Source organism: Helobdella robusta, assembly GCF_000326865.2.
Source record: "Helobdella robusta unplaced genomic scaffold HELROscaffold_3, whole genome shotgun sequence".
Classification (NCBI taxonomy): Eukaryota; Metazoa; Annelida; class Clitellata; order Rhynchobdellida; family Glossiphoniidae; genus Helobdella; species Helobdella robusta.
The window spans coordinates 6559186-6571182 of record NW_008704501.1 but is presented as its reverse complement, the minus strand read 5'-3'; the positions used below and the strand labels follow the sequence as shown (position 1 = coordinate 6571182).

The window sequence follows — 11997 nt, the reverse complement described above, 5'->3', positions numbered from 1 at the left end:
TAACATTGAAGCATTGTACTCCCATGTACTTAAGAATAAGTACCCATGTTAAGGGATTTCAGTTTCGAAATATTTAATTTCATAAAGAGATGGCATGCATTCAGTCAACTGAATGAATAAATAATAAAATTGAAAAAAAAAATTTCACAGTTTTAAAGTTACAAATTTTAAGAAAAATAATTCAAATAGCCAGTAAATAGTAAAGTAAAGAGTAAAATATAAACGTTAAGAAGTAAACTGTACAAATGAACAAATAACATAGATAATTTAGACAGTGTCACATATTGCCCTTTGTCTCCCATCTTTGTTTCTGCTCAAAGCCCCAAGGATATCTTCTTTTCTTTTTGCTTTTTTTCATTTCCTCAACTGATTTTAACTTTTCAACATATCGTTTGGCATCACAGGCTTCAATAATTTTCTTGCTGAATTCTCTGCTAGCCAATCTGTCGTTGAGTTCGAAAGCTTTTGATATTTCATTTTTACTGAGGGCCTCGTCAATTTTTCTCTCTAAACTATTTTTAGGTTTTCTCGTTGTGCCTGTAGTTTTGATCAGATGGCTGTTAATGTCTATGTAAGGCCTCAATTCTGAAAATTTTTGAAAAAATTAAAAATTATTGTTAAAAGTGCATGTGTATAAATCTTATCACATAAGTTTAATGTAACATTTGATCATAATAGCAATTATAAATAAAAATTTTTAACCTAGCCAGTTGGAGTCATTTTTTTTACCATCACCTTTGTCATTAACTTTTTCTATATCCTCTGCATCTGCTGTGGGGGGCTGATCTTTATTCAAATATTTTTCTTCACAGGTAGGTCTCTTTTTTTTTGCTGCTTTCAATTCTTCTCTAAAATCAAATAGGTTTTAAATATTTAATTAATATTAAATTAATATTATATTCAATATTCAAATAGTGTAAAATGTAATCATCAACCAATCAATCAATTAATCAATTAAAATATTTAATAATTCTCTTTCTTTCTCTAGCTCTTTTTCACTAGTTAGAGTTAATTTTATAATTTGAGAATCTAGCTCTAACTTCTAGCTAGACCAAAGTTTATGTTGGACTTCGACCACTACTACTATAACTATAGTTACTCTATACTATATTATATTTATTTCATATTTATATGTATCATAAAATAGACTAAACACTGAACTAAAATAAGGAGAAAAAATTAAAATTAATATTAAAGAAGTTGATTTGTTCATGATTTGTCACTTCTACTTATTCATTTTTTTATATAATATATAAATATATTTTATAATTTATATTTTTATAGTTTTATTTATTTATACTAACTTCTTTTTCTGTTTTTCCGACAGCAGATCTAATTTATTCCTCAACGAACGATACTTCTGCCAGTTTTTATCGGACACCTTACTGAATTCTTTCTCTTCTCTTTCATCTTTTTTGGACGAATCCATTCCGATATAATTTAATTCCATCACTTAAGATCGAATTTACTTTTTGAATCATAACAACGAACATAACAGTGCTGGACTATTTTATAGTTAAAAAGGTAACAGAGTAAGAAATTTTCATGGAAAGTCAAAACCGTTAAAATATTTTTAAACAAAATAAACTTACTTATAGAATCATTAATTTAATTTAACTACATTGTTTAAATTGTATGTGTTTGGTTATTTGATTAAATTCTTAGCTTGTTATATGGTTTAGTTATAAACATTTCTCTCACTATTAAATTTGATATTTTACGTATATGACCACACAAATTTCACAAAAGAGCATTGAAAAATCATTGCTACACGTATAAAAATGATATTTTGACGTAATTAATAAATTTAATGTAATATTTTGCATATAAAATGATGATAAAATGCAATATTTTGACCAGCTTATCATCTGACAAGCAGCAACTTTCTCCACTGACGTCATTGAAATTGTTGTCTGGTCTATTTTTAGTTTTTTTAATGCGATTTTCCCAAAATTTAACTTTTTACGAATTCATTTGAATTTATTTAAACACCTTCAAATAAATTTAACTTTTTTTTTCAAATTCACAAGTTAGAATAAATTTTTTTGCAAGCGAATCAAAGTTATCAACAATTTTTTTCAAATGAATTTCGGCATTTCAATGCTGGTCCGTCTGCAACAAAAAGATCAAAAAGAAGGAGAACACGAAGAAGAACAGAAGGAAGAAAAATGTCGTCGTCGAGTCCGTTCAAAGATCAGTTCCTTAAGGCCAGTGAATGGTTCTCTAACTGGAACGAGTGCGAGCAAGTATTAGCGATGTACAACCTAATTCAGAAGATGAGCCCCAATCAGGCTGTCTTCCTCTCAAAAATTCTGCCCCAACAAACTCCAAACACTAACAACACCAGTTTGGATATTGAGCTGTTGGAGTACCAAGCTAATGATACAAGTGATTAGTTTGGCTTTGTAATATTTGTTGCTGTTACGTTTGTTTGAATGTTTTAATATTATGCATGAAAGGAGTAAATAAATAGTTATATACCTGGTGATGCAATATTATTAATTAATCATAATTGCTGTTGTTGAAACAAGAAAATTTTTAACCATAGGATAGTTGAAAAGTTTTAAATCATCATTTCTTGTAATATAATATATTATATTTATTTTTATATTTTGAAAAAATTTTACTTATATAAGAAAGATCATGTTTTTTACTTGATAGATTATATAGCCAACTTGGCTCTTGAGAATGTAGACAACTCTCTTTCAGAAATATCCAAACTGCTACCTCTATTGAAATCGACAAACACGCCTACCACGACAGAATATATAAACACCTTGTATCAGATAATATCAAACATCTCTTTAGTCTCATCATCATCCTCATCATCGACGATGTCATCATCAACTTCATCTTCTTCGTCATTTATATCATCCCCACTGATGTTGTCGTATGTTAGTCAGATCCAGCAAATTATTTATTATCTTTCGTTGTTACCCTCAACAAATAAAGAAGACCTTTTTAAGTTGCAGCTGTATTTGAATCATTTATGCTGTGCTGGGAATAATGCCATGGATTCATCTTACAATCCTTATAACATAGATATGAATTTTTCTCAGGTTCAGAATTTTTTTCTATTCTATTCTATGATTTTTATATTGCATTTTTCTCATTTTGTCAATTCATGATGTGATATAGATCTTGAAAATGCATCCTAAAAACTGTATGACTCTTTATTCAATATGAAATTTTCACTTTTAATTATCTTTTTTGTTTCATAGGAAGCTATGCCAATGATTAATACAAATCTAATGTCCAACAGCATCAACATCATCAGTAACATCAACAACATTAGTAACATTAATAATCTTCCTATGTCTGCTTTTGGATACATTGGAGAGTTTACAGAAAAGAACCTTTGCAATGAACAGAAGGATTTAATAAACAACGAAACAACATCAAACTATTTTCAATCAGCTTTAAACATTAGCAACAATGCCAGATTTTTCCCTAAAAATAATCCTGATTATGAGAGTGCTGATGAACCGGTTTGCAGTGGCCATGTCAAGGTCATTAAATCGTTGACAGCCAATGAAAGACGTTTGTATATGAATATTTTAAATATTTGAACACCTTTTTGTAATATTTTGTTTTTTGCTATTGAAGATTTTACAATATATTTATGTATGTATTTCATTGCATGTCTTTGTGTGTAGGTATGTGTGTGTGTGTTTTTTTTTTGTGTGTGTCTATAATCGCATATAAATTTATAAATTATTTGTTATTTGGATGCTAATATTAAATTTTTTCATTTTTTTCTACTAATTAGTTGATGCATAAATTATCATTAATGAACCAGCTACTACAAGGGTTCATCAAGCATTAACACGGACTGCATCAGTTCTGCCAGCAGTTGCAACAACTACGTTGTCGTCCTCTTCATTGATGACATCACAGGCAATGCTCTCTTCTGATTGGTCAGCTGTCCAAAAAAGCTCCGCCTACAAATGTAATTTAATTTATTATTTAAACTCATTATCATGTTCTTATTATTTCACAGTTTATTCAAGTAGAGCAAATTATTATAATGATTGACAGCTCACCTGACAGCAGACCACACCCCTCTATCCCCACAGAGCAGTGGGGCTTCAACAGGAAGTAATTGCAGCGAATCACATGTCACCAGTGAAATCCTCGATCCTGCTATGATTGGTGGCTATTTTTAGATATTTTTTGTTTCTGTTTGATCTTTTTTTTGAAATAAATTCACTTAAATGCTTATTAATTAATTAATTAATTAATTATTTATTTATTTAATTTTTTAGACATATCCCAGTGGCTGAAAACATTGAGACTGCACAAGTACTCGTTACTGTTTGAAAAGTTAACTTACGTAGAAATGATCGAGCTCACTGATGACTGGCTAACCAAACAGGTCTGTGATGACGTCGCTATTGTGTTATTTGTGTTAACCAACCAACCAACTAACTAACCAACCAACCAATCAATCACTTACTTAATTATAATTGGTTTGTTGACATTAAAGTATTATATGGCTCAATCATTCTTATGTTCTTTTTTCACATAATCGTTAACAAACTTGAAAGAGAAGAACGGAATACTAAAAAATCCATAAAAAAAATTTGCGCCTCCTGTGATACAAAAATAAATATTGGAAAATATTTTGTTGGACAGGGTGTTACTAAAGGAGCAAAGAACAAAATCCTCATCCATACAAAGAAACTTCAGGAAAGACCTGAAACACTCAAGGCCATTGAAAAAGTAGGTCACGGCAATAGGTCAATCGATAATTAGGTCAAATTATTATTTGTAGATCAAATGGGTCAGTTAATAACCAAGCCAAATACATTAATAGGTCACGGTTTTTGAATTCTTTTAATTTGAAAATGAAATCATTCTGACTGAATAATGATAGAGATAAACATGGCACATGCAGAGCATATTGTCAGGTCAGAACGTGAAGCAGTGCATAGCAGAGTTAAAGTCAATCATATTTGCTCCCATCAGCAACTGTCCACTCGCATCGTCGTCGTCGTCCGCATTGTCGCCACAACAGCCGCAACATCTTACAGACGCGTCAACGGCATCCACAATATGCGATGAATCTAGTTTCGCAACAACCACAACAGTAAAGACATCAATTTCGAATGTGAATAACGTTCAAAGCACTAGCAACACATCACTTAATAAGACTGACTGCAACGCCAATAAAAAGGATAATCTCATTCAGGGTAGATCAATAACATTAAAAATCTCATCACCATCGTCATCGTCGTCGTCTATTTTGCCGTCCGTTTCGGAAGCTAGTGGTAGCGGTAGCGGTAGTGGTTGTGCTGAGGAAAATGAAAATTTGCCTCACCATATTACTAGAGTTCTTGGGAAATGTTAGAATTTTTCAATTTCAGTTTTGAGGATTTTGGTTTCGATCGTTACTTTTGTTATTATTGTTATTGTTGTTATTATTGTTGTTGTTGTTATTGTTGTTATTATTATTGTTGTTATTATTGTTGTTGTTATTATTGTTATTTAGTGTGTTCGCAGTTACTGGTCTCGACAAGCAGCAGCAGCAACGATCCTGACGGCCTGACTGGCTTCTTCCAGCTGATCGATCGATGTGTCAATCACTACGTTAGTGACCAGATGACCATGGTGGCAGTGATGGTAGTGATGATGACGGTGATGATGACGGTGATGATAGTGATGATAGTGATGATGACGGTGATGATAGTGATGATAGTGATGATGACGGTGATGATAGTGATGATGACGGTGATGATAGTGATGATGACGGTGATGATAGTGATGATAGTGATGATGACGGTGATGATAGTGATGATGACGGTGATGATAGTGATGATGACGGTGATGATAGTGATGATGACGGTGATGATAGTGATGATGACGGTGATGATAGTGATGATGACGGTGATGATAGTGATGATAGTGATGATGACGGTGATGATAGTGATGATGACGGTGATGATAGTGATGATGACGGTGATGATAGTGATGATAGTGATGATGACCGTGATGATAGTGATGATGACAGTGATGATAGTGATGATGACGGTGATGATAGTGATGATGACGGTGATGATAGTGATGGGCATGAGGAATGCTTGTGTTAGTAATGGTGTACACAAATCTTTTATTTACTTGAAATTTTTATAAGCAAACACAAATTCTCTGATGTGCTAATTAATGTTTTGAGTTTTAAATATAGTCCAAACATCTTCAAAAGTATGATATATTATGATTTCTGGAATTTCTGGACTGAGTGACTGTAGTAACAGTAATTAAGCAAATAAGCCACGAAATAAATTTTCAATTGAATCAAATGCCTTGACATGTTTAAACAAGTATATGCCATTTCATTATCTTGTGATTATATCTTGCCATTTTGTCCCGTATTTGTCATCCTTAGTTCAACTGAACATTTTTCCATACCATATTGTTTTACCATATCAGATTACCCTGTCGTCATATCTCCCTATGTAATTCCATCATCCAATTAGCTTTGTACTTCATCACCGCTTCATTGTCTTATCGTTACGTCATCGTCATCATCCCGTTACCATTTCATCATCATCGTTATCGTCGTCATTGAAGGCGTTCACGGACGAGCAGAAAAGGAAGATGATGTTTTGGAAGCAGCAGGTCCAGCAGCTGTGGCACGGTTTCTATAGTAACAAGAGGCTGAGGGTTGATAAGTCCAAATTGAGGTGAGTGATAGGATGATGAGGGCGATGATGAGGATATGATGGCAAACTGATGATGAGGATATGATGGCAAACTGATGATGATGATATGATATATGATTGTAATATGATTTATCATTTCTTCAGTTACTCACAGTCCTTGGCATCCTCATCATCTTCATCACATGTGAGAATGAAACAAAAGTTATCCTCCCACTGCTCCAATCCGATGCCAACCATGCCATCATCATCTACCTCTTCATCCTCTTCCTCCTCCTGCTCAGCAGCTGCTGCAGCGCTTGTTACCATCGCGTCGTTATCATCTATGACGTCACCAGCAACATCTAAATACATGGCAGATTACAGATCTCAACAGCAGTTTTTGTTGACGCAACAGCAGATGTTGCAGAACCCGGCAACATTTGATTCACAACAATTACAACAGCAAGTCTTTTTCAACAATCTGCACCTTAAGCAACTGCAGCAACATTTTTTGATGCAATCTCAACAGCAGCAAACACAGCTGCAACATCCTTTTCAGAATCCTTTTTTTTCTGTGGTAAATCCTCAAATAATCAGACAACGGTTGCTTATGCATTGCTTGCAACAGCAGCAGCAACAGCAACCATTGCTACAACAACAACAACAGTCGCTGCAACAACAACAACTACAGCAACAACTGCACTTGCAACAGCAGCAGTTACTACAACAAGCTCAACCATTAGTCCCTCCTCCATTTTTATTGAACATTCAAGGAAATATAATGCCGCCAACACATCAGCCACAGCAGCAGCAGCAGCAGCAACAACAGCAGCAACAGCAGCCTACTGACCAGTCATTATTGTCACCATTAATGGTCAACAACAATCAGCCTGGTTCATCTAATCTTTCTGTATCAAATGTACGATTTTTACATTTATTACGAAAAAAAACGTCTCAATTCTTTAATAAATTTGTAATAAATATCGGAAAATATCGAACTTTTAATCAATTCTTTTGTTTAAGTTTAAACGTTCAAAGGCGTACACACGGACCACACACACACACATTCACACAAACACACACTTGTAAATATTCTAGTTGAAGGTACCTTTGGGGAGGACCCAATCAGCCCCGCTGGCTGTACCCCTGCCACAGTTTCAACTGCCAGACACTCAGTGTTTTACTCGTTAGTGTTTTTTTTTACGTAAATTTTTTTTTCTTTTTAGTTTTTTTAATTTTATTATTTTTTTTCTAAAGTTTTTGTTTTTTTTTTGTTGTGAGGAGTTTTGTTCTACGAATCGTTTTGTATTATGTTTTTGTAATTTGATTAATTTTTTAGCTTTTTTTAATGATAATAATTTTAAATAGAGTGTCTATTATTCATATTATTATTATTATTATAATTATTAACTCATTTGAAATATCACCTGTGAGTTTTTATAACAATTTTAATCTAACTTTGTTTAAAATTTTATGGCCGAAATCTTTTAATGAAAAATATATACATACATACATACATACATACATACATACATACATACATACATACATACATACATACATACATACATACATTCATACATACATACATACACAATTTTTTTAAGCGAATAAATATAAAAATACTACAACTTACCTAAAATTACAAAATTCACACTAAACAGCTGCAACAACAACAACAACAACGACGACGTCACAACAACAACAGCAACAACAACAGCACTCTCCACTGCTACCGCCATCATCAACAACAATAGCATCAACAACTACGAACAAGTACATAGCAGCAGTAGCAACAACAACAACATCAACGTCAATGAACCAATACTTGACGACATCAACTGACGACATACACGCTAGCCTAGAGACACTTTGCATCAATATGATGGAGCATGCACTTGGGAATTCCAATGATTAAGATTAATTAATTAGTTAATTAATCCTTTAATTAATCCCTAATTAATCGACCCTTGATTAAATGAGTAATTGGTTGCCTAACTCTAGTGGGTAATAGTGGGTTATTAATTGTTGGTCAAGCGATTAATTAATTATTCGTGTGTTTTGGTGATTTTCTGATTGCTTAATTACATAGGCTGTGATTGGTTGATGGCTAATTGATTGGTTAGTTTGTTGGATAATCGGTTGATTTGGTTGGTTGGTTTATATGACCAGTGTGTTGATTGGCTGTTGTTGACTGATAGCTTACTTGATTGATTTGTTTATCGTTCAGCCCTGTTTTTCTTATGCTAGTTGGTTGGTTGGCGAAAATGTCGATTAATTAATTGACTCGTTTAAGAGTTTATTGATTGGTCGATTGACTAATTGATCAATTAATTAACTTATTGTCTTGTTAGGTTTACAAATTTTTCGCTAATAAGAACAGAAAAATAATCTGTCGTTTAACAACTGGATTACTATTATTACCCAAGAGTGGATTTTCTTTCATATTTCGTCTATTTTCACCATCAATGTTGTTACCACGTTCTTGTTATTTTAAGGTATTATTTATAGTAGATGCTCTTGTCATCATCTTATTGTTATTCGTATTTCAACTTGTCCGTTCTTTATTTGTAATTATTTTATTATTTATTTCATTATTATTATTATTATTGTCTATTATTATTATTATTTTCATTTTTCAAGTTTTCTATCGTTAGCTTCATCTATGTACTATTTTGTATCTTTTATACCATCTTAGACAGAAACATTAATTAAATGTCTATGTACGTTTTGAGTTTTTTTGGTTAGTTTTGTTTGATTTAAAACAAAATATTAGTTATACGTTTATGCATTTTTTAATGTTTGTTTTGGTTTAATTTATTCTTTTTTTTACTATATCATTTATAAATTAGGATGAAAAATATTTCTATTCATGTTTTTTTTGATGTGTAACTTGTTTATGTGCATCACGTGATTATGATGACGACGACGATGAGATACATCAGGTGATTATGGTGAAAAAACACCACAAGACCATGCTGATCCTGTAAACATCACGTCATCATGGTAAAAATGACTTGAGTGATGACGACGATGAAGAAGATCACGTGATCATAATAAACATGACGTCACTGTGTATATTTTATTTTACCTACGTACGTCACAGTCGACATAAATACGCTTTAAAAGATGGATGGATGGATGAATGAATGAATAAATGGATGAATGATCGGTTTGATTTTTTTTATCTCAATTGGTGTAACAATCACAGATACTGATGATAATATTGGTGAAGATGACGTGACGAAGACGATGATGATAAAGGTGATGATAACAATAACAATGACGATGATAATGACAATGGTCAAATCGAAATTATCTTCAAAACATTTGTCTGTGTGTGTGTATGTATATGTATGTGCGTGTGTGTGTGCGTGTTTATATATATATATACCGAATATCATTTTCGTCTGTTTCGTTTCGTAATGATCGTTATGTTCATTATCATCGTTGTCATCGTCATGATCGTTGTATATGGCTTGTATATAATATATATATATTATTATATATATATTTGTGGTGTGTGTGTGCGCTTGTGCGTGCGTACATTTATATTTTTTGACGATTTATTTTGTTATACATCGCCCACCTACCTCTACTCCCGATCTAAACAACATCAATCTAATCTGGATGACGAAGATTTTTTAATAATAATAGTAACAATAATACTAACACTAAAATAATAGTCATAATAATAATAATGATAATAATAATGGTAATATTTGTAATTTTACGATTAATTCCCCCAAATTCATCTCAAACAATGCGGGCCATTGGATGAATGAATGATTGACTGATTGATTGGTCAATATTACATCATGAATAATAATAATATTAAAAATACAAATAACGACGATAATAATAACAATAATAATTGTTTTCTATTTTTCATTTTCATAACTTAAATTTTGCTTCAACTCGTATAAACCTGATATCCTCTAATAAAGATCTGTGTATATATATATAAATATAAATGATATATATATATATATATATATATATATATATGATATATATCATATATCATGCTTAAAATTGCCTGGAATTGTATACATTGATTTATTGATTTGTTACTAAGATAGCGTCACAGATGATACAATATAATAAATAAATAAGCTGGTAATGCATACGGTAGTTCTGTTTTTTGTTACTTTTGAGTAATAAATAAAAATAATTAAATTATATAAAAATTGAATGAATAGAACAGTGTAACGGCTATAAACACGTTGAAGATTGCATTTGATAGGTATATGGTACTTTTGGTATAGTAAGTACTCCTTATGTTATAAAATCCGTTATTATTCATCTATACCGAAATAACCGGTAATATTTCTCTACACCGAAATAACCTTATTATAAAGACGTTTGGCTCTAGTTAGCGAAACAAAATGGGATATATTTTTCGATGTTTTATTTTTTAAAAAACCAACGACCCAATCACCTTTTCTATTCTTTAAATATTAATTCTAAACATTTTTCCAATAAAATCAGCGAATTCTCCCGTCTATGAATCATAGAAATCCAAGAATAATAACAATAATAATAATTTATAAAAGTAACAATTTTATAACAATAATTAACAGCTACGTGTCTTGAAAAGTATTGAAATGAACGACGAAAAACTTGCATAACGCACATCTCCGTGAAATAATAACAAAAATAATATGAATAAGGTATATAACCATTACAAATAACAAAAAGATAATAGTAATAACGATAAGTATAATTACAATACCTTACAATTTATAAACTTTTAGATAATTTATCTATTAATAAATGCCTTTTTTCCAAATGTCTGTGTATTTACATATGTACGTGTAGATTAGTTGGTGAGAGAGCTTTGTTCGACGCCATACAAATATACCCAAAACCATGGTGCACAGTCCACGCTCACCAATGTTACATTTGAATGAACATACAAAGATGGTTATGATCCGTTATCAATTCTGTCTTACTGGTGCAGTTGTTTTATTTCATGCAATTTATGTATATATGTATTATATATATATATATATATATATATATAAGCATACATAATGTATACAAACATACATACATATACATTATATATATATATATATATATATATAATCCATACTTTGAGGCTTTATGACTTTAAAATGACATTAATACGGAAAAACCTACATACAAAATACTTATCATTTATATATATACATACACATATATATATATATATAATGTATATATACATACATAATATTTATAACAATACAACGTGATATACAAATAATTAATTCCTAGTGTATTAAACATCATAATACAAACTTTTTGAAAACAATTTTAAATACGTACACACATAAGCACGCACACATATGTGTGTATATACACACACACA

At 31.3% G+C, this 11997-nt stretch overlaps 1 protein-coding gene across 1 annotated transcript; it reads right to left on the bottom strand.

Annotated features, from left to right (window-relative positions):
* Positions 1–277: 277 nt before the first annotated feature.
* On the bottom strand, positions 278–1429 carry HELRODRAFT_161665 (hypothetical protein; the record flags this gene model as incomplete). The annotated part of the gene is made up of 3 exons (XM_009021558.1): positions 278–585; positions 703–848; positions 1305–1429. 3 exons carry the CDS (start codon positions 1427–1429, stop codon positions 278–280), a joined length of 579 nt encoding a protein of 192 aa, XP_009019806.1.
* Between the last annotated feature and the right edge of the window lie 10568 nt (positions 1430–11997).